Source organism: Paramisgurnus dabryanus, chromosome 17, assembly GCF_030506205.2.
Source record: "Paramisgurnus dabryanus chromosome 17, PD_genome_1.1, whole genome shotgun sequence".
NCBI lineage: Eukaryota > Metazoa > Chordata > Actinopteri > Cypriniformes > Cobitidae > Paramisgurnus > Paramisgurnus dabryanus.
Genome location: NC_133353.1, coordinates 3,806,342 through 3,831,056, shown reverse-complemented (window position 1 = coordinate 3,831,056; position 24,715 = coordinate 3,806,342). Strand labels below are relative to the sequence as shown.

At 37.0% G+C, this 24,715-nt stretch overlaps 2 protein-coding genes across 4 annotated transcripts in view; one reads left to right on the top strand and one right to left on the bottom strand.

Annotated features, from left to right (window-relative positions):
* Nucleotides 1-33: 33 nt before the first annotated feature.
* Nucleotides 34-22,192, bottom strand: txndc16 (thioredoxin domain containing 16). Of its 2 annotated transcripts, XM_065253079.2 has the most exons (19): nt 21,775-22,187; nt 21,605-21,687; nt 20,760-20,833; nt 20,605-20,679; nt 20,402-20,523; nt 20,227-20,317; nt 19,865-20,021; nt 19,600-19,766; nt 19,438-19,498; nt 17,301-17,427; nt 16,806-16,952; nt 16,659-16,718; nt 15,926-16,094; nt 12,816-12,952; nt 10,748-10,832; nt 10,446-10,584; nt 7,197-7,366; nt 6,830-7,020; nt 34-1,665 (listed from the first exon to the last, which is right to left on the bottom strand). In XM_065253079.2, the coding sequence occupies exons 1-19, from the start codon at nt 21,926-21,928 to the stop codon at nt 1,445-1,447; spliced, it is 2,430 nt and encodes an 809-aa protein (XP_065109151.1). In that variant the 5' UTR covers nt 21,929-22,187; the 3' UTR covers nt 34-1,444. The 2 variants fall into 2 exon arrangements, with proteins under 2 accessions (XP_065109151.1, XP_065109159.1); XM_065253087.2 differs by lacking the exon at nt 34-1,665 and having other exon boundaries at nt 6,932-7,064; nt 21,775-22,192.
* A 176-nt stretch (nt 22,193-22,368) lies between these two features.
* The window catches only part of gpr137c (G protein-coupled receptor 137c), a 30,443-nt gene continuing 28,096 nt past the window's right edge, over nt 22,369-24,715 (top strand). For both annotated transcript variants that reach the window (XM_065253112.2, XM_065253109.2), the window contains exon 1: nt 22,369-23,273. In XM_065253112.2, coding sequence (XP_065109184.1) covers nt 22,887-23,273 — 387 coding nt within the window. In that variant the 5' untranslated portion in view covers nt 22,369-22,886. The remainder of the gene's footprint in view (nt 23,274-24,715) is intronic.

Here is a 24,715-nt window from a genome sequence, read left to right as displayed (position 1 = left end):
ACACACACACAATGTCCTTTCTAATGTTTATATAAACATAAATTCACAAAATGTTTCACTAAAGTATTGATGTTGCGCAGTTGGCCACACACAGTAAAATGAATGGGTCTCTGGGCATCTGCTGGTCAAAATGATTTATTTCCTAAACTGTAACCATAAAACTGTTTTTTTCTAACCACCAAATAGTCGAATTCAACACATAACATCTAGATCAATATCTAAAAACAATTTATATCAAATTTAGATAATTTATATGAATTTTTCATAAAAATTTGATATTTTACAAGCAAGCTTATGGTGTAGTTGAGGAATTGAGTGGTAAACAGGTACAAAAGTACTTAATATCCCCCAAAACACAGCATTAATGTATAGATGGGAAGTAAAAAATGTATATATTTTTTGTAATCACCCTTTTAATTTCTGAGGTCATTTTTACCCACAGGGAACTCTAACGTATACAGGAAAATAGGGGCTTATGAGGGTTAAAGGGATAGTTCACCCAAAGATGAAAATTCTTTCATCACGTGGGCGTCGAAAGCCAACAAAAAGTTGGTGGGTCCAAAACATTTACTGGAGTAACGTTAGACGCCATTTTCTCTTATTCTGGTTCCTCAAAACAAATTGCTTTTTTAGTCTAAAAATGATATTTACCTTGTTTTGTCCTGGTGTGCATGGCAGGCGAAAGTAGTGAAATTTTTTAAAACTCGAAATGGAGTTTAAATTATGTTGTGGACAATAAATGAGGCAAGTGAAAATGGATTTAAGGAAGCAGAAGTATGGAAGTCAAGGCTGTAGCTAAAACATTGAACAGAGTATAATTTATTAGGGCATTCCTCTAGTGAAATGGATGTCAATGACAGTGGACAGACATGTGCTAAATTACAGAAAAAGTAAGTGGGTCCAATATCATTCATCTTAAAAACTCGGTGGGTCTTCACTCTTGTCCCACCCACAAATAATGACGAATATGTGTCATCATTTACTCACCCTGAGTTTCCAAACCTGTATAAAGTCAGAATCAAAACCAAGACCAGAGATTAAGTGTTGAGTCAGAGTCAAAACCGAGACCACATCCAGCTTTAAAGAAAGGAAGTCATCTGGGATGGCATGAAGGGGAGTATATTATGAAATAATTTTTATTATTGGGTCAACTTTTCCTTTAATTTTCAGGAAAGTACAAAGTTTGTCAATTTTTTCATCAAACAGTGTATACAATGAATAATATACAGAAAACTGAACTAATAATAATAATTTAAAAAAGATGATCATGATATTGATCGGAAAATAAAAAACAACAAACAGCATTCAAAAACACACACAAGTGTCTATATTTCGAAAAATCTCACTAGAAACATGGGCAGATGTCAGATATCAAACAGTCTGAATGTGAAATGCTTACACATCACTTCAATATGAGTCAAGCCCTTGAGAGTCTGCTTTGACTCTACAGTTCGGAGTGTTTGTGAGGTTTATGGGGGTTTGATGACGAATGTGTTGTTTGTCTTTGATTTGAACCCTTGTCCTTCTGCTCTCTGTGGCTTTCTTTGGACCCAGTCTTCATTTTAGGACCCCTCTGAGATGCATAACCCGGTGCTTCTTGGTCCATTATTGCCAAAAAGTCATAAAATGGAACTGAAGGGCCCCATTCTTTGTCAGGTATCACACCTATACAGTAAAAGCAGAGTTGTCAAGCTACTGAAAGTTTAAGAAGTCAATAACAATTCTAATGAAATCACTATTCTTTAAAGCACGTAAGATAACGGAAACGATATTCTAAGACATTTCAAACATAGTAAACATCAAGTTCTCAACAGTAAGTAACAATAAAAATATTAGGTTAATATTTAGAAATTAAAAAGTTAACCCAAATGTCAAATTAAACAATTATAGGGTTAATTCTTTATAACTTACTCTACCTTACAGAACAGTGTCAAGTCAGTAATGCATAAACAGTCATGGAACATCACAACATCATCTAGCGGAACTTCGAAGTAAACAACAACCAGGTTGTATAAACACAATTTATAACATGAGACCTGAATTACTGATGCTTAAATACCTGGAAATCTAAAGTGGGGTTTGCTAATGAAAAGTGTCAACTGCTTCCAGATGCCAATGCGAGTGTAAACTGATCTACCACAAGTGCTTACAAGCAGCATGTTACGAAAGAATCGCAAAATAAAGAAAATGTTTAGATTTTTTTAAATGTGTCACCCTTAAGTTGCTACAAACTTGTATACATTTCTTTGTTCTGCTAAACAGAAAGGAAGTTATTGTATTCAAGAGGAAACAGGAGAACCATTGGCTTCCATAGTCTTTGGTTACAAACATTGCCTAAAACATCATCTTTCGTGTTCAGCAGAACAAAGAAATGTATACAGGTTTGCATAAATTTGTAGATTGAGTAAACAATTGAATTTTCATAGCATTACTGTCCGAAATAATAACGTATTTAATCTCAAATCTGCTCTACGTCATGGTTACGGTCACTAATGCACAATAAAGACCTTTAGAAACGTTAACATGCATATCAAAGATTTTATAAGACACCCAACACTGACACCCCGACGCTCAGGTTTCCTCTTAAATCAGTGATGTGTGATGTTTAATGATGTGATATCCTGGTAACACGGACGAGCGTTGTGTAATGGAGTTTCAGGCCACTGTAATGGTTCAGTACACTGACGAAATCCATAGTAACAACATTGTTATTGCACAACTTACCGGAAAAACATTTGGATTCAGACATCTGGATGATTTTCAAAATGGAAGTCGTTAATCTTAAAAATATTTTTGGTGGTGCTCGCTAAAGAAAACATGACTGTCACGTTTCTTTTAAACATTCTTTGTGTGTAACTTGCTCCACCTACAGACATGAATGATGACTAAGTTGGGTGTTCATATAGCTCAACTGATTACGCGGGTTCGATCCTTTATGAACACCCATACTGATAAAATGTATAGATTGAATGCACTGTAACCCTGCTAAAAACATGTGTGACAGAGGTCTTGACCTTCAACTTAGCACCACAGTAACTAAATCAAAGAAGAGCAAAGATGATAGGGGTTGAAACGACATAAGGGTTAGTAAATAACGTCAAGGTTTTCATTTTTGGCTAAACTATCCCTTAAAAGGCACACTCCACTTTTTTAAAATATGCTCATTTTCCAGCTCCCCTAGAGTTAAACATTTGATTCTTACCGTTTTGGAATCCATTCAGATGATCTCCAGGTCTGGCGCTAGCACTTTTAGCATAGCTTAGCATAATCCATTGAATCTGATTAGACCATTAGCATTGCGCTAAAAAATAACCAAATAATTTTTCCTATTTAAAACTTGAATCTTCTGTAGTTACATTGTGTACTAAGACCGACAGAAAATTAAAAGTTGCTAAGCAGATATGCTAGGAACTATACTTTCAAACTGGCGTAATAATCAATGACGACTGCTGTGACATGGCTGCTGCAGGCGTAGTGATATTACGCACTGCCTGAAAATAGTCCCTTGCTATTGAAAGTAACCAAGGGGACTATTTTCGGGCAGTGCATAATATCACTACGCCTGCTGCAGCCATGTTACATTAGCAAAGTCGCTGATTATTACGCCAGTTTGAGAGTATAGTTCCTAGCCATATCTGCCTAGAAAATCAGTAGCGCCTCACTGCAGAACGCGACATCCAGGGGGCGGGGTTGGATTTAGATCCAGGGGCGGAGCTGGATCCCGATCCAGAGATCCCATTGGTCGGCAGTTTTACCACAAGACACGTCATACATGTGTTGCTGCGTTACCAGTTCCGCATTAAGTCGTAATTAAATTAAGTTATTATTTTGACATAAAAACTAACTTTACTTATGACTACAATAAAAGTAGTGCCTTTAGGGTGAAATGTAAGTTTTTTGCTATAATGTTTTGGAGTAAAACATTTCGGGTAAGCCTTCTATGAGTAATCTTACCACATGCATTTTAAGACCTATTAATGGATACAGTATAAATTAAATATGCATAATTATAAAAATATATAGGCTATGGCATGTTTTTTAGAAATTAATAAATTAAATGTTTATCTTGTATGGACTTTGAACTTGTTTTAACGCGTCTTTTCTTACAGCCAGGAAACAGGTTTCCCTCGTAGATGGTTTACTTTTTTATTTGCTAATAAAAGATATCAAATAAATTTGTTTTTATATTTACTCGTATAGGAATAGCTGTGTTATAAGTGGGATAATGTACAAATAAATCCCTTCAGTGATATCAAACTGTCGGGAACATGTCCGTACCTCTCCTTACACCTAACTGTGATACTTTCTAAATTATGAATCTTTCTCAACTATATTATTAATCAAACGTACACTTAAATTGATAAGAGCAAACGTTGGCGACCACAGGTTGCAACTAATTGCGGGCTGCAACAACGCAAATATACTGGTTCATTTGGCGGAACAAAGTATATAAAGTGGGAGGAGTTGGATCTAGATCCAACCCCGCCCCCTGGATGTTGTGTTCCGCAGTGAGGACCATCTCTAGAAAATCGCAAATCTTTATTTTCTGTCGGTCTTAGTACACAATGTAACTACAGAAGATTCAAGTTTTAAATAGGAAAAATATCTAAACTCTTTGGTTTTTTTTGTGTGATGCTAATGGTCTAATCAGATTCAATGAATTGTGCTAAGCTATGCTAAAAGTGCTAGCGCCAGACCCGGAGATCAGCTGAATGGATTCCAAAACAGTAAAAATCAAATGTTTAACTCTAGGGGAGCTGGAAAATGAGCATATTTTTTTTTTAAAAAGTGTCTTTTTAAAACAGCATAGCAATACTTTGTCAAACACCATTTCAATTACATATAATTCAAATGATGTGTTGTATTTCCTCTTCATCTAAATGATGAATGTAATGTAATCTTCCCAAGAATAAAATGCTTCATGCTTCCTTATAAATTACACTTTAACGACGTGGATACAAATTTTCCAAAGCACAAAAGCTGGTTATGACAAGTTACAAAACAAGCTGTAGCCCCCAGAGTCCATCAGAAGGTTTTGGGAAATAAGGGTTACAATTAAAGGATACAGTTTCCTCACAGCTTCATAGGAAGCAGATGGGAGATGCTAAGAAGTGACTATGAAGCCAGCCGAGTGCCCACAAAGGTTAGAGCGGCTCAGACACTATCAGTGCAATGGACCGGAGCGTCTTTAGGGAGATCTTTGTGAGAGCACCATTTGGAAACGGTCTTAACAGAGTTGAGTGCTGGATTTAAGGGATTTGGGGTTTGTTTGTATTACAAGTAACAATGGTGATTCGTATTATGAGGAAAAAGTGTTGAAGAGGTTCTGAATGGACGGGGTGTGATCTCAAGAGCATTTGTGCATGACTATTTGGTGGTGCCAGCTTTTCCACACATCCACGTGATGATTGATTGGGGCCGTTACACGACACTATTTTCAACTAAAAATGGAAAACAGATTATTTTTGCCGTGTTTACACAAGCATGGCATTTTGAAAAATCGAAAACAGGTTTTTTAAAGTGCAAGTTTTTTGAAAACTTAGCATCTCTGTGTAAAAATGCACATTTGTGAAACTGTGATGTCATGCGCATGTGTGTTAACAGGGATCATGTGACTACGCTAACTGCCAGTCTGTCATGGGTAATACATATTCAGTACTTAGTTTTATAAACATAACCTAAGAGAGCCATTATACAGCAGACATTCCCAAACAGTAAATTGTTATATTTTCAGTAAATGCAAGCAATTCCCTTCTAAAAAATCCAGTTAAGACCAGCATAAGCTGGTGAGCTGGTTTTAGCTGGTTTTGCTGGTGTCGAAAGCTGTGGCCGGTTGTATAAAACTTTAAGACTAGTCTTAAAAGTTAGTCATGAATTTTTTTCTTGAAGACTGATCATAACTGTTTTAAGTATGTTACATAGAAAGGTAGATTGGTCTAATTTAAATCCAAATAATAAGACTGATTAGCCCTAACTAATTGCTAGTTAGTCAGAATCATTCTTAAGACGCAGTCTTAACGTCACGGCTATGTTTATGCAACCGGCCACTGGTCTTGCTGTGTTTTGGTCACTTTTTAAGCTGGACTTAGCGGGTCAGGCTGGAAGACCAGTTGACGCACCAGCTTTGCCAGGCTGTGAGGACCAGCTTAAACCAGCTATTGACACCTTATAAACCAGCTACCAGCTTATGCCGGTCTTAGCTGGAATTTTCAGTAGGGATCCCATTTCTAAACAATAATAGTATTTTTTTTATAAAAACACAAACAAAATAATTGTTAAAATGTTTTCTCTGTAAAATGAGCAGAGTGTCAGACAAATTTCGATATTGATTTCAAATGATGAGCTCCAGAAAATACAAAAAGATATTACTGACATCAATCCTGCACCACAATATGAAGCATTATTCATGCCTTCAGCACACACCACTTTAACAAACACCATTATAATGTTTATTAAACTTTCATCTAGTTATGAAAACATGGAAGATTAAGTGATAAACAAGGAAGAGATTTAATATTTATTATTTCGTGTTTAAACACCGTGTCAGCTATGTGCATGTCATAAATTAAATTCTGTCCGTTCCAAGTATGTATATAGCGCTTTCACAATTTTGCATTGTACAATAACAAAGCATCTTTACAGAAAATAAAGGGGAGGTATTGGGATGGGATCTAAATCTGGACAACAGTTTGTTCATTTGTGACATCATTAATTGTTACAGGACACAATCGCTCTGCTCTTTTTCTCACTTCTGTAAGTTGCTTTGAATAAACCCATCTGCTAAATGCCTAAATAAATAAATATATTCCTAAAAAAAATGAAAACTAACCTGCTGGGTATTCATCTCTCTTTTCCACAGCACGCAGCCACTGCAGGATGTTTTCAGCCTTTAGGGGGCGCCCTGGAGGAAACAGAAACACCTCTCCTCCAGCGCTTAACTGTGATATTACCAAAGCTGGAAGTGGAGGTACAAACCCAAGAAACTTCTCCAGGACCGACCTCCCAATGGGTGTCCGACCTCTTCAACAACAAAATTCCACAGGCTTTTATAAACATGGGTTTAACTGTAGTTCAATTGGAAGAGCATTGGGTTAGTTGTTTAATTCCCAGCGATACATCTTTTGCCTTGAATGCACTGTAACACATAAATGTAATGTTTGTAATGTACTTTTATCTGCAGGATGAGATGCACTTACAGATGAATCCAGCAGGGTAAGAAGGAATGCAGCTGTCCTGAGCTTAGCAGATGTTTCATCTCTGCTAAAGATGTTGTACTCTCCGTGCTGTCATACTTTCCAACGAACAGCAATAACAAGGGTTTTCCAAGCTGCAAATGCCAGGGCAGATTCTCCACTGTCAGTTCAGGCTGGGCAAAAAGACAGATCAGTGCATGGGGTAAATCTTAGAAATGCATATAAGGGCTCAGATGCAAACATTCGGTTAGAAACATCATCTCATTTTTGACAGAGGTAACATTTAGCGGCTTTGGCATCTGAACTCTTCATATGAAAATACCATTTTGGAATGCTCCAGATTTCCAATGGGTTTTCCCAGATGATACTATATTGCTCAACTTTTGGTTGTAAAAATCCTTGTTTGATTTAAATTCCCAAAGAAATGGCAATACGTTTCATAGATGTGAATGTTCTGGTTTGTGTTTTTATACGCATTTACTCTACATTACTGGTTTTTAACTCTTTCCACACCATTGGCAAGTTATCTCATCAATTAAGGAAAAACATTTGCATTAAAGGGACAGTAAGTAGGATTTACCTCCACCTAATGCTGAAATTGTATTTTGCATTCAAACAAACAGTGCTCTCTAGCGCCTCGCTTTTCTAAATGCGTGTTGAAACTACGGTAGCCGTTATGAACTCACGGATCTCTGTGTCAGTTTCAGCTGGTTCACATATTCTGAATGAAAACGCATTGTGGAAACACATTGGTAGGCAAGTGCTTTTTGTCCCTCTCTGCTATTATAGTTTATCAATATAGCGGAACGACATGAAAGCCTCCTTGGACTAAGCCGTTCAATGTAAGAAAAGCGAAGGAGGACATATTTATGAATAAAGGCAATGATTTTGATCAATAAAACACTTAAAATCCTACTTACAGTCCCTTTAAAAAAACGTGTTCCTGATGAGGTTTTATGTTAATCTGTAATACCACTAGATGGCGCACTTACTCAATTGATAAAAAAGCTGACGCATAAAAATTATTTACTGATTTTAAACACTGTGTATGTTTTGATAATTGTTCTGAATCTGATCTCTAACAAAATTCCTTCACAAAAATGCAATTATTTCAGCTTTTTGCTAAAAAAATATATATTTTTTTTAAAAAAAATTGATTTTTGAAGAGCTTATATGCAGAGAAAATAATATATGGTTGAAACTTTTTTCCCGTTTTGTTTGATTGTCCCGATTTGATATATTTTCATATACGTGTATATATATTTTGAAGAAACTTTTCCTGGAAGGCATTTTGTGAAACTTTGGTAAAAATCACAAAAAATGTTAGCGGGCAAATTTTCAAAAAAATGGCTGACGGGGAATGAGTTAAATGATGGTCACCCTTTAATGTTGCGTTAGATAACACTCATTTTGTTGTGTTTGTTTATCAGCTGTAATTGTTCAGTGTTGGGGGTAATGCATTACAATTAACGCACATTACGTACTAATATTACTTCTCTGAAGTAATGAGTAAAGCAACGCATTACTTTAAAAAAGTAATGGAAGTTACTTTTCAGTTTAATTAATTTAAAGGTGACATAGAATGATTGAACGGAGTATTTATCCTTTTTCTGTGATGTGACATGTAGACAAACATTTTTTTGTTTGGGTCTGTAATGCCTTAGAAGCTTCCTAAAAACCTCTCTCAGATAGCTCTTTTAGGGTGGGGGATTTTAAACAAGTGGTTTTGCACCTTTTTGGCTCCCCCTAATGGCTTAACTTGCAATCTCATTACTGATTGGCTGACTTTGCTGCCACCTCAAAAAATGTAGCCAATTATTTTAAAGTGGAGGGGCAGTTAGATGCCTGTGATGTCATAAGCATCAGTTTTTCAGATTGGGCCGTTTTCTGGCTGACATTTCTAAAAGTGGAATTTCTATGAGACTGAGATGTTTAGCATGTTTTGCACTTTTTGTTTGTTTGTGAATGTGGGTAGACTACCATTATTCAACAAAGACAAGGTAAAAATGGTTTTTCATTCTCTGTCCCCTTTGATATAAAAATAAAATAATGTACTGAATTAAACTGAACATATTAACGTAGAATTACGCACTCTGTGCATCTCAGCGGGAACAATTTGAGTGAGAAACGGAGATGGCAGGCCAGAGCTTGACATTTTTGCAATCATAAAAAACACCTGCAAGGCCTGAAAGAGTAAGAAAAAGTAATGCAAAAGTTACTTAAAAGTAACGTAAGCATTACTTACCATTAAAAGTAACTAAGTAATGCAATTAGTTACATTTTTGGGGAGTAACTTAATATTGTAATGCATTACTTTTAAAAGTAACTTCCCCAACGATGGTAATGTTTTGGTTAACAAAACGGCACATAACATTTGTTATAACTACAGTTGCAGACACCGTAAACTTCATGTAAAATACTGACGGATGGGCTTGGATCATTCCAATATTGCAAATGCCACCTCCATCAAAAAATGAAATGATATAAACCGAATGATCTTGACACTTATTATATGTTCATCAAATACCTTTGCTTCATATCCGCTTAATCCCAGCCTCAGGCCGTTGAGAAATACTGCTTTGTTGGCGCTAAATGCCAAATCAATTTTTTTTTACAAAGTCCTCGAAGTGGACGGAAGATGCACGCCATGGATCACGTTCAAACTTGTGTCCCTTGTTTGTACTTGGACCTAAATACAACCCAACGTGGCAGTCACATGGACAACAGCACCCACTAATGTGTGCTTCAGTTTCTTCATGTTTACATTCTGAATCTTATTATTTGCAATGTTTCTAGTTGCATATATAGTGATTAAAAAAAAAAAAAAAAATAATTAAATTTAAAAAAAATTTTTTATAGTGAAACTAAAGCCTTGTATCTTATTGGACAGCTGTCTTTCTCACATATGTGGTGAAAAGGCTACATTTCTGCATTTTATGTGAAAGGGTCTGTAGGGATTGTCCCTAGGGGTATCTCTGTGCGAAATTCACACTTTGTGCAAACAGTCCCAGGAGGATTTGTCACTAATGGAGAATTTAAAAGCGTCAAATGCATTCAGAAACATGAATCTTGTTTGAACAATAGAGTGCCATCTAATTGCATAAATAACGAACACAGATCAACTAATGTCCTCCAGCAGAACGCATGCGATTGCTATCTAAAGTACCACGGAGTCTCCATGTAAAACACGGCGCAGCAGACTTGGGTAAATTAGCTTTTACGGCCCTTAAGCAGAAGTTTCAAATAACTTACAAAAGGATCCAAAACTGCTCTCTGGATAAACGAGACGAGGTCTTCTGCTGATGAGGATGGAAGATAATAAGCCTCACGAGAAACTTGAGGGCCACGGGACACCAGTAAAGCCGGCAGGTTCACCGACAGCCCCTCCACCCTAAACACACACAAGCACATTCATCTGATACATTTTCCTTCATCCATGACCGAACAATCCAGACATGTATCATCTTGTTAAGATGCGCTGTATCAGCAAGTCTTGCATGATGCATTACGTCATCAAGATAGTTGCAGTAATATAAGGAACATCTGTCAGATACCATTTCTCTGCCTCTTTGTGTGCAAAAAGGCCAATAATTGTCTCTCCCCTGAGGAGTTTTGCAGCTTCTTCAAATGCAGTAACACCTAAAACATAAAGAGGATGTAATTACCTAGTTGTGTCAGATCTATCAAGTAATATGTAATATATGTGACCCTTTCAGCTAGTGTCATTTCTTTGGGATTTAGTGTTTTGCATAAAATCAATCTGTAAAAAAAACTTGATATATTTAATATTTACTGAGTAAGGTCATGTAAGTGCTAGGATACTACTGTACATTTCAACATTTAATCAAGCCATGAGAAGAAATGGATGCTGAGTCAAGTGTGTACTGTATTCATTATGATCCCATCAAGTGTTCACAGATAAGATAACTTAACTGTTTTTTAATAATGACAGATGACAGACATTGGAAGATCGTTCAACTAGTAATAAACATTAAGGGCCCTATTTTAAAGATCTGAAACGCAAGTGCGAAGCGCAAAGCGCAAGTGACTTTGTGGGCGGATCTTGGGCGCTGTTGCTATTTTCCCGGCGGGAGAAATAACTCTTGCGCCAGGCGCAAATCAATAAGGGGTTGGTCTGAATTAGGTTCATTATTCATAGGTGTGGTTTGGGCGTAACGTCAAATAAACCAATCAGAACACTGTCCAACATTCCCTTTAAACACAAGTGCGCAAGTTCCATGGTGGGTTGCTATTATTATGACGGATTTACCAGGCGCACGCCAGGAGCGGTTCACAGACCGACGTTCTTGTAAGAGCGGTCAAAGACAGAGAAGTTGTTTTGTATAAGGATAGGAGAAACCCGCCCAAATAAGCGTCGGTTAAACAGGCGTGGGAGGAAATAGCCACAATTGTCTCATCAGCTGGCATCCCCAGGACGTTGCGCCGCAAGCGCTAACAATGATATCAGGAGACGGGGGAATCCCAAGCTTGCCAGCATAAATCGGGCACGCCGTTTAACGGGAGGTGGATCTCTACACAGGACCTGACGCCTGCAGAGGACATCGCTGCGTCCACCCTCACCGCTGAAAGCCAAGAAACGCAAGCAGTCCAACCCCAAAGTACACTTACAAATCAAGTTTACATACATTAAGGTTTCTTATGAAAACATTTTAATTATTATTTACATAAAATAAACGTAATACAGCCACACAACAAACTTATGAAAATATTTTAATCGTTATTTGCATGAGAATTTTTTAACGCAGCCACACAATAAATAAAAACTATCACCACAATGCTCACCACAATGATTTCCCTTATCTCATGTGTTAATATTTTTTATTGTAACAATTTATGATTTGCAAAAATAACTGTTGCATCTCTGATTAGATAAGCAAAGTGTGTGCGCGTTGTGCACGCTAGACATTATGGTCAAGCATGCGCCCTTAAAATAGCATAATGAACAACACGCAATGCGCCACTGACTTTAGACTAGTTTTTTCTGGTCAGTGGCGCAATTGTTTTTTGAAACTGTAAAAAATAGCATCAGGGATGGTTTGCGCCGGAACACGCCTATTTTTTTGCGCTGAACCGCCCAGGGAGCGCAAGTTCATTCCCTAGTTTGCCGACGTGCGTCTGTGGAGGGAAAAACCCGCGGTGCGCCGGTGCAAAATACGAATGATACATGCGTCACTGACAAAGTCAATTGCGCTTGGTGCAAGATAGGGCCCTGAATGTAAATAATGGGAGTGATGTCGTGGCCAAAACCTTTGCCGTTTCATCCTGCACATTGTTAAAAAATGTAATGTCATTTTCCCGCTGGTCTATCATAATGTGATTGCTACAGCTGGCGTGCATTTCAGTTTCAGTTAGGACACCTGTGGGGTTACCCTAAAATTAAGATCGTTTTTAGGATGTTTTGTCAAGTCCGGATGCTTCTGAAAACCCCATTTGCTATCTGCAGATAAGATAATGCACTTAGGAAATGTTGTTATGATGTTTAGTATATAATAACATTATTATGGTTACCAGATCTTAATGATACGATCTTTCGGTAATACGCCTCCAGTGTCACATATCTGCGTGTAGAAAAAGTGTTACTTATCAAGCGTAGGTTTTTACCCGCATCGTGTACAGAAGTAAAAAGGCCCAGCACTCTGATCGAAGACAAATCTGCATGTTTTCTATATAAATCTCCCTCTAAAAAGGACAACACCTCAGCCGAAGAGGAGAGAGAGACAGGACCTGAGATTAGACTCCTGTAAATAAAAGAGAAAGAGAATGAGATACCCAGGCAAGCCTGACAGAAGGATGCATGAGCATTAAGCAACTCGGTTATGCATAATAGCCCTTAGAGATTACAGAAAATGCACCCAGGATTTTTCCGGGATCGTTAAGATTTTTGGTTGATTCACACTGCCAACGATTTTCCGGAATCTATGCGTGCATTCACAAACATACCATTAAGACCCCGTAAATCTGCGTGATCTGCGTCACCTGTGACATATGAAATAATTTTACATGATGTAAAGGAGGAGGTCATGCAACGGGGGTCGCATTAATGGCCCATTGCGGTCTCGTTTAGGCAACCATAATAACTAGCAACCAAGCTGTCAAAATACAGTATTAGGTAAATTGGCAGTGGGCAGGATCACACAAACCAAAACAAAAACATTTCAAGCAACCAGTAAGGCACATTTCAAAAATAACTGACTAAATCATTTTTTTTAGAGAAAAAGATATGTGAACTTGGCATGTTTCCAAAATATCTACAGATATAGATAGTATTTCTTATTTAGTAAAGTCAAAATCTTACATATATCTTCTTTAAGCTTATATTGCCCTTAATAACCTTTTTTCTAAAGTCACGTGACAGAACTGACGTGGCTGACGTGTTATCTGGTGCGCCCCAGCTGTTTTTTTTTTTGTGCGCCTGGGCTTTGTTTGCAGTCGGAGGGAGACACACGCTGTCAGTAAAAAAAAAAAAATTTGCAAACATGTCTGAGGATAACACGTCATCCGCGTCACTGCAATCACGTGACTTTAGTCTCGCGCATGCGCTTCACAACCGACGCGAAAAAAGATGACAATATCTGAATAAAGTCGTAATTTTTGTTATTTTTGGACCAAAATGTATTTTCGATGCTTTAACATATTCTAACTAACCCACACTGATGTCACATGGACTACTTTGATGTGTTTTTATTACCTTTCTGGACATGGACCGTATACAGTATGTAGATTTTCAATGAAGGGTCAACAAGCTCTCGGACTAAATATAAAACATCTTAAACTGTGTTCCGAAGATGAACGGAGGTCTTACGAGTTTGGAACGACATGAGGGTCTTAAATAACATTATTTTCATTATTGGGTGAACTATCCCTTTAACTATTTCCTCGCCATAAACAAGTTAACTCGTCAATTAAAGGGATAGTTCGGCCAAAAATGATATTAAACCCATGATTTACTCACCCTCAAGCTGTCCGAGTTGCATATGTCCATCGTTTTTCAGACAAACACATTTTCGGATATTTTAGAAAATGTTTTAGATCTTTCAGTTGATTAAATGTAATGTTACGGGGTCCACGACCTTCAAGTCCAAAAAAAGTGAATCCATCCTTCACAAAATAAATCGAAACGGCTCCAGGATGATAAACAAAGGTCTTCTGAGGGTAATCCGCACGGTGTTGTTGTAGAAATATCCATATTTAAAACTTCACATTTTCTAAAATATCCAAAAATGTGTTTGTCTGAAAAACGATGGACATATGCAACTCGAACCGCTTGAGGGTGAGTAAATCATGGGTTTAATATCATTTTTGGCCGAACTATCCCTTTAAGAAAAACGGTTCCCTGTCAAAGATGAGTTTTACGGCAATCCGTAATACCGCTATTATCCACAAGGTGGTCTTAAATAACATTATTTTCATTATTGGGTGAACTATCCCTTTAACTATTTCCTCGCCATAAACAAGTTAACTCGTCAATTAAAGGGATAGTTCGGCCAAAAATGATATTAAACCCATGATTTACTCACCCTCAAGCTGTCCGAGTTGCATATGTCCATCGTTTTTCAGACAAACACATTTTCGGATATTTTAGAAAATGTTTTAGATCTTTCAGTTGATTAAATGTAATGTTACGGGGTCCACGACCTTCAAGTCCAAAAAAAGTGAATCCATCCTTCACAAAATAAATCGAAACGGCTCCAGGATGATAAATAAAGGTCTTCTGAGGGTAATCCGCACGGTGTTGTTGTAGAAATATCCATATTTAAAACTTTACATTTTCTAAAATATCCAAAAATGTGTTTGTCTGAAAAACGATGGACATATGCAACTCGAACAGCTTGAGGGTGAGTAAATCATGGGTTTAATATCATTTTTGGCCGAACTATCCCTTTAAGAAAAACGGTTCCCTGTCAAAGATGAGTTTTACGGCAATCCGTAATACCGCTATTATCCACAAGGTGGCGCTCAGCTTTTTGCTTAAAATTTTGTATTTTTGAAGAAAAAAAACTATCCATATTTCAGAGGTGATAAAACGAGAGCAAATGAAGATAGGATGACACTTTTTTTGAAAGCAGAGGGTTCATTTAATTTGAAATATTTTATGTTTATATATTTAAAGAAGAAACATTTCTGGAAGGTATTAAACTTTTAAACCTGGTGCTGACCATTTTTTTTTAAACGCTGACGGGGAAAGAGTTAAGGTGCGGTATAATTGTAATTGGATTTGCTACCTACGTCACAAAACAGGCAAAATCAAAATGACCTATTTTTTCACATGTTCGCAGAGAATGGTTTACCAAAACAAAGTCACTGGGTTTAATTTTTTCCCGTTTTCTAGTTTGATACAAGCACTGGGGACCCAATTATAGCACTTAAACATGGAAAAGTCAGATTTTGACGCTAAGACCCCTTTAATGCTGGCTTTTAGGATGGGAATCAAGGTTGTGTGTTTTACTTACACCAAAGAGTAAACATCTGTTAATTGATGGTGCTCTATAGATAAGAAACCACAAACAACTTTACCCCATACATAAGTATATATAGAAGCAGGTTAGAGTAGAGTCACATCCTGAAGAAGCACTTTGCTCTTGCACGCTTCAATCATCGAACCTTTAATTTAACCCAGTGACAGCCTGGTTTCAGGTTAACGCTGAGTGACAGCGGCTAAATAATACCCAAAGGATTTGACCTTGTGTGCCTACAGGGCACTCGGTACTCACAGCAGTATGAACTTCTGTAGGCTGTTGGTTCCCAGCATGCCTCTGTAGACCTGAGAGGCCTCTATGGGCCGGTAGATCATAATAATGGGGAAGGAAGTGACATTCTGATCACTGCAGATATCTGTCCATTCACCACAATCTACCGCTGCTAACACCAACCCATTGACATCTGAGAGAGAGATAAAAGAGACTTTGTGTTTAGTATTTGCTGATATAGACAACAGCATACAGCGGCCCTGAAAATGCATTTGCAAACACAGCACATTTTTTAAATGTCATGGTATTATTAGATAACAAAATATCAAACCGAGTGAAATTTCCCTTTATGTATATAGCACAAACACACTTTATAAGCAGTTTTTATTGTTAGAGATTGTTTTTAAATTGTAAAACTGTAATTATACATTCTAAAATAAAAGACAAAGGAACCAACTTCTAGTTGTAAATGTTACCTTATGACCTTAATTAAACTAATAACTTCCATGAACTTAACAAATGAACTAGTTAATATAATAAACATGCAAAAGTTAAAAGTTCCAGCATAATTTGTCTGCTGATGCTTCTTACTTAGATAATTTGTATTAAATCAAATGAAATGCACACATTTTAAGTATCAATATACTTTTCTGGGCCACTAAAGCAAAGATATTAATAATGGGGGATCTTTGTAATATTAGCGATATATAAAGCAAAAGGTTAAAAATAAATAAATCTGTAATGTTTGAGTAAATACCTTCAAGTGCATCAGCCACTTCGATGTATGTATGCATGAAAGCCATGCACACAGCATCCCCTAGTGGACAAAAGTGACAATTACAAAACTAATTCTTAAATCCTCATTCCTACAGGAAAAAAAATAGTGTTAAAAAGTAAATCTCACATTTATAATAAAACAGCACCACCGTGATTTTATTTTGTGTGACTGCAGATTGAAATGAGTCTGATGTGAGCTCTGTAACAGACTCCAGATCCAACATAACATCTCGGTCTCTGTACAGAGACTCGGACACCTCATCATCAAGGATATCTAAAATTCAAGGAAAAACAAAATAAAGATCTTCACAGTAAATATGGCACACTGTATTATCTAAACACAAAACTAGTCAGAGTTACATCTAAAATTCACAGGCCTGAGGCAACATTTTAATTGGTGGGCTTCCTCTCCCATGGGTCCAATAAGAAGCCTGTACCATATGAAATAGACGTTCTTAACCTTAGCATGCAGAAGGGGTCATGGGAAATCTTAACAAACAGTAGTTAATTTAGTTATAGAAATTTTAAAATTTTTATGAAGGCATACATTTATCAGCCCATGTATTTATGGAAATGAAAGCCCCTACAGTCGTAAGCAATGTTTGGTTAGGTGGCATCCTACCGAGGTCGGACAAATGTTCCTCATTATTTTCTTCTTCATCTTCTATCATCTTGTTTTCTTGTATAAGTTCTTCTTTAAAATGTTTCACAATCTCTTCGGCACTATTCACAGTAATGTATTTCACATCCTGTTGAAAAAAATTCCCTCTTAAAGACTGATTTTCTTGATTTTTTATCATTTTAAAAGGATAGTTTAAGGCACACAAGGCAAGTCTGAGTATTATTTGTCTACTAGCTCCCCCTAGTGTCTGGGAGTAAATGCGTTCTATATCTAAGACTATACGAGACTGAAGGACACCGGGTCGGATACAGCGAACTTGCAAGTGGGGTATTCTTCCTACAGACGGTAGAGGCGGGCGAGAGAGTCTTCATTCGTCATGTAATGAGTCATTTAACCATATACCGACTTACGAAGATGATTTATTAACATAAAAATGCTGCCTTGTGTCCCTTTAACGGAAAAATTTTAATTCTGTCAAAATGCACTAACCCTCAAGTTTTTTTCCGACTTTTATAAATTTCTTTGTTCTGCTGAATACAAATGAAGACATTTAGAAAAATTTTGTAACCAAACATGGAACTGGGGCACCATTGACTTACATAGTACTATTTTTCCTACAATGGAAGTCAATGGTGCCTCTGATCTGCTTTGTTAGAAATATTTTTCTAAATATCTTACATTTGTGTTCAGCAAAAAAATATCTGAAAAAACTTAAAGGGGACATTTCACAAAACTTTTTAAACAATGTAAAATAAATCTTTGGTGTCCCCAGAGAACATACGTGAAGTTTTAGCTTTAAATACCATATAGATAATTTATTATAGCATGTTAAAAATGCCACTTTGTAGGTGTAAACAAAGATTTGCTGTTTTTTGGGTCCTTTTAAATGCAGATGAGCTGATCTCTGCACTAAATGCCAGTACTGTGGTTGGATAGTACAGATTAAGGGGTGCTATTAGCCCCTACTGACATCACAAGGGGAGGCAGATTGGAATAAAAAAAAAATTTTTCAGAGAACGGTTTACCAAAACTAAGTTACTGGGATGATCTTTTTTACATGTTCTAGGTTGATAGAAGCACTGGGGACCCAATTATAGCACTTAAACATGGAAAAATTCAGATTTTCATGAAATGTCCCCTTTAAAGGAATAGTTCACTTTTAAATGAAAATTCTGTCATCATTTACTCGTCCTCATGTTGTTCTAAATCTGTATGAATTTCTTTTTTCTGATGAACACAAAAGAAGATATTTTGAGAAATTATGGAAAACACATAGCAGTAAGTGACCATAGACTTCCATAGTAGGAAAAAAATATTTTGGAAGTATTGTGATAAAAGACTAAGAAAATGTTTTGATAAATGATGGTATGGTCACTTACTGTTGTGTGTTTACCATAATTTCTCAAAATATCTTGTTTTGTGTTCATCAGAAAAAAAGAAATTTTTTAGAACAACATGAGGATGAGTAAATGATGACAGAATTTTCATTTTAAAGTGAACTATCCCTTTAAAGGGGGAGCAAATGATGACAGAATTTTAATTATTCATTTATTCACTATCATGTTGTTACAAACCTGTATAAATTTCTTTGTTCTAAATTAACATAACCGATCAGAGGCACCATTGACATCCATAGTAGGATAAAAGAATGCTACGGAAGTCAATGGGGCCTACACTCTAAAAAAACAAACGGTGCTATATAGCACCAAAACAATTGCTTTGGATCGTAACGATAGAAGAACCATTTTAGTGCCATATAGCACCGGTGAAGAACCAGTGAAGCACCAGTGAAGCACCAGTGAAGCACCAGTGTAGAACCATATAGGGGCCATATAGCACCACATATGGTTCTACATAGCACTATATGGTTCTACACAGGTGCTTCACTGGTGCTTCACTGGTGCTTCACTGGTTCTTCACCGGTGCTATATGGCACTAAAAATGGTTCTTCTATCGTTACGATCCAAAGCAACTGTTTTGGTGCTATATAGCACCGTTTGTTTTTTAGAGTGTATGATCAGTTTGGTTCCTCAAAATATCTTCCTTTATGTTAATCAGTACAAAGAAATGTATACAGGTTTTGTAAAAACAAAGTGGGTAAACTATCCCTTTAAAAATGTTCTAAAATTGAACTGACCTCCTGTGGAAGCTGGTAGGCAGCATTGTATTGCAATGGAGTTTTAACATTAGCACTGTCCCTAAAAAACAAAAGAGAAAAAGCCAGAAATTATCTAATTATTAGATAGATAGAAACAGTGTTTAAATGCAGTTTCTATCATCATCACTAATTCATCAGTACCGATGAACGAGCACAACGCCGACCTCTCCGCGGAGCTGCAGGGCCACAGTTTGAGCGGTGACCCCGTCCAGGTGCTTAGTTTGGGGCTGAGAGAACAGATAGAGCACGGGAACACTGAGATGGTTATGAATCACGTTTACCTCAGAAGGGTCAGCAGTTGTCTCTGTCTGTCATAAAAACAAGCTCCGAATTAGCCTACGTCACAAAACAGAGCGATATGGCTCTTAAAATGCCGATACGGATGATGTTTGGGAAACATTCTCACAACGAGTGGTGCCTCCATCAGCTGGAGGAATGTGTGTATGTTGATGGTGTCGAGTGGTTTCCTCATGGGAGTGCACGGGCAGCGATCTATCTGGTTGGAGACATCTTTACAGTGCATAAACCAAAGACGTGTTTGGGAAGAGGAGAGATCATCAACCCTGTAAATAAATAGAAACCCAAGATTAAGACAATGAAGAGCTTTAAGAATTAATTTTAGTTTATGTTTAGACCAAAATACAGCCGTAATGGAATGCAGGTCAAATATCCAAACACATCGCTAACTTATTTACAGCATTATAAGAGAGGCTTTGTTTTAAACAGGCTTTCAAAATACATCGTCAGTCAACTAAATGTAAAATTCACCCCATGTGTTTCAAGATCGGTGCTCCAGTCGTCTGAACAAACTGATATTTGCTCCCATACACAAACGCTGCCTCCATTAAAGCCCGGTGCTCTATTTAAACAAAAGAAAAAGATGAATGCTCATAACCAAAACTTTTAAACAGACTTTAATGAAAAAGGATCTGAAAAATCCCACCTGGAAGCCCAAGTACTGGTATGTGACCAACCACAACATCTCTCATTTGTTTGGCTGCGTTCTCCACCAGCAGAAGCTCAGATGGTGTGTGGACATACCGCACCTCATTAAACAGAACAGTGCTGAATGAAGAGCAGGTGAAAAGTCATAAAGGTCAAGATATTTAAGAAATACTTTAAGGAAACAATGTAGGTGAAACTCACAACAGAACGTGAGAAACAATTGCATTGACGTCAAACACCGTATCAATGTCAAAGCTCCTTAGAACCTCAGAACCTCTGGAAAAATAAGCCATGTGGTCATGATGCTGCAAGAGGTGGAAGCGTAATACAGACATTTTCATAATACAGACTTGTACCTGAATAAATATGCCTTTGTCATCAGCTTTTCATCTGTGCAGTAAGAGGCTATAGCTTCCTTTGAACAGTTCACCTGTAAAAGCAGTCAGCTTTTATATTAATATTTAAATTAATAAAAAATAAAAATAAACCTATAAAGGAACCTTACATGTGTGCAAAGGACCCCCTGATTATAACATTGATTCTTTTTCTTCATGAAAATTTTATTAATTTCCAACAGAATTAGCACTTTTCTTAGTGGGACATGTTTTTGCCAAAGTTTCAAGAATAAGTGTTAAATTTATTTTTGTTCATATCTTTAATATTGTTTGAATAAGAAACAAACAAAATTCGACTTTGATGCTCATATCTCAGAATTTGATTTTGAAACTGTATATGCTTATTACAGACTGTGTTACATTTAAATAAATGTTTTGTCATAATTGTGCTGCTTTTTCTCACATATTTAGACATTTGTATCCATTTATAATTGAACTATTGTTAGATAGTGGATACCGGTCTATTATAAACAGATATATAAACAATTCCACTTCAAGTATATAGACAAAATAGTATTGAAATATTTGCATGCAAATATAATTTTTAGCAAGTGTTACAACTAACCCACTGCCTGTTACAAATAACTCCAACTATGGGGTAAATTGTAACGTTTGCACTTCTGTCACATTTTGTGTAATTGTCCAATAATGGTAAGTACTAGAAACAAACTTCAAATGTTCATTTGAAGCAGAGATGTGTGTGTTGCTTGTGTAAAAATATAATAAATCCAACTCAAATTTTTTTTGAATGACTGAGCCAAAACCAAAAAGCGTTAGGTTGTGCCCCACTCTCCCCTATTAATTACCTTTGCAACAGATATCCCATAGTCCTCCAGGGCATCTGCAGACATCTCCAGCTGATCCAGGAACTGTTTAATGGTTGGATTGACTGCATGTATAAATGAATGACATTTGACATTGATTCAGTCCATCAGATTCATCACAAACAGATGTGCTCAACATTTCTCCCACTCACCATCATTTCCAAAGTAAATGAAGGATGTTTTTCCCATGTTCATCCTCTCCATGAAGCTCTGGCCGGAATCTTCTATCAGTTTGGAGGTGTTGGAGGAAGAACATTGCACGGCTGTTATGCAAAACAGAAATGCAACTAAACATATGATGCACATTGTGCTTTGTTAAACACGTTGTATGACATCTATTTATATAACTGTATATCTCTGTTTCCAGTCATAAACGCTGTTAATATTCCAAGAAAACAATCTGTATCAAAGCCGCTCGCCTGTGCTGTGCTATTGAATACAAAAGCCATAGTTTAATATTAAATTGTGCATGTAAGTTTTATCTCACTCTATAAAACAATAAATTACGATCTTTCAGCTAAGTAAATCAGGTTAATTATTTCATTCCAATCTACTCCAACGCTAACTTCTTGCAAACACACACAAACACACATGCGCGTACAATGGCCAATCAAATTGCTGGAATTTCAAAGCGTACGCTGAACACCAATCAGGTAGGCCAGAACGCAAAATCTGCACCAATGAGAGATCAAAAAACAAGAGGCGAGGCACGTTTAAAGGCAAACGATTGGTTTATGAACATAATGGGCGGGCATATAGTGCTCATCGGCCAACGTCCTTGAAGAAACTGCCATTCCGACTCAAACGTAATTGGATTATTCCATTCGCGACCATTCAATTAAGAGCCAACATGGCGACGCAAGTGTGTCAGTTTCCAGCCTCTTCTCATTGGTCAGTGGGCGGAGCCCGAGCAGCAGCTGATCGTTCCCTACATTTGATCGCTTTTTTTCCAGAGTTGCTTTTCTTTGCTCGGAGGAAGCTGTCTTGCAGAGATTTGGGGTCTCTGTTTGTTTTTTACTTGTTTGTTTATCACATCCTGCAGAGTGAACAGAATTTGTTTTTATCCGCTCATCCGGTACGATACCAACTTAGAAGAGTCCGTATAATTAATGTCTAACTAACGTAAATGTCATTTGCAATTAAGTTTGGCGTTTTTCAAATTTGTATTCATTTCAAAACGTCTACATGAAAAGTTTAGGGCAGTTATATCACACGACAGGGAAACGGTAGTGCGTTTTGGAGAAGTCGCGCGCATCCCGTCGATATGTTGTTTTTTCTTGAAAACCAGGTCAGTGTCTGGACGGACCCATCATCAACATCATCACCCGAACAGATCCAGGCTGCTGTCCCGCGATCGGTCCAGCTCGGGCTCACGGTCCTCTTCACGGTCCTGTACGCGTTGTTGTTTGCGTTTGTTTACCTGCAGCTCTGGTTGATTCTGCACTACGGACACAAGCGCTTGAGCTACCAGACTGTTTTTCTCTTCCTCTGCCTGCTCTGGTCGGCACTGAGGACCACACTCTTCTCCTTCTACTTTAAAAATGTTGTGGAGGCGAACCAGCTGCAGTCTTTACCGTTCTGGCTCCTGTATTGTTTTCCAGTCTGCCTGCAATTCTTCACACTGTGTCTGCTCAACCTGTATTTTGCGCAGGTGAGTCCCACTGTGTCACTTAATGTGTTTTTTGTTGTGAAATGCATATTACAGACAGACAAAATTGGCTTTTGAGAATGAGTCTCTAGTGGGACCCATTGTCTTTTGATTATTTCACGACTAAGCTAATAAAAAAATAATAGAAACAGAAATTCGAATGGATTAAAGGGTTTAATGAAAATTGTATTGGGGACTATAATAGTCTCTTTGTGTCTGTACTGGTAATGATGGAAATGAATAGAACACACCATTAATTTTTTTGTTGAATCAACTCAGATTTAAAAGTAATTTCAACTATTATCTGACTTTTTTGTAACTTATCTCTTGTCAAGATAAATAAAAGTAAGTTGACTCAACAAAAAATTAAGGCAGACATGATTTTTTACAGTGTTAAATTCAAATGGGATAAGGCCCAAAACACACCACATAAAGGACCTTTATGAAATTAACTATTTCATGCATTAACAATGCTTTTTGGCATATTAAAGGGATAGTTCACCCAAAAATTGAAATTATGTCATCATTTTCTCACTCTCATGTTTTTAGGAACCTATGTAAATGTCTTTGTTATGATGAACGCGAAGGAAGATATTTTGAGGAATGTTTGTATCCAAACCAATCATGGGTCCCATTCACTTCCATAGTAGGGAAAATTGAATGAGGCTTATGATCGGTTTGGTTACAAACATTCCTCAAAATAATGTCCTTTGTGTTCATCATAACAAAGAAAATTATACGTTGCCTTTAATATGCCAAAAAAACATTTAAACTACATAAAGTTATTTTTTATTTTTTTAAAGGTCTTTTATGTGGTCTGTTTTGGGCCTTATTCCATTTGGATCTAAAGGTGCCCTGTAAAAAAAATCTTTGCAACTTTAAATTTTAACTCAGATTTACAAGTCATGTCAACTTACTATTATTTATCTTTTGGGTGAACTATCCCTTCACGTCTTACGTAACCATCTGTACTGTAGTAAAACCATGGTTAATTTTCATAAGGTGAATTTTGTAGTGCTTTTAATGGTTATGGTTTATAAGTTTTTTGTAAGGTAGATCCCTCCCTCCCATCAAATGAGTTTACTTCATATAACTGACTCTATATGCTGTATGCAATTAATGCATTTGTTTATGCTCTCAAATCATGCAGTTCTGAAATGATATTTTTACATCAAATGTTCATGCATTCACCAGCTTTATAAAACTGGGACATGAGCGCAGCTGGAGGTCAACAGTTTCTTTTCCCATGCTCCTCTGCTGGACCACAACAGATTAGTTGACAGTAAAGTCTGAATGAGGTCTATTATAGAGACTTTGGTCTGTCTTTCCACCCACTGTTGGATGCTGAAGTCTTGGCCGTCCGTGAATGCATAACCCTGTCATATCTCCAATGTCTAGTTTATTTTTTGTCTGGGGAAGCTAAATGGCTTTAATATGCTTGAAGA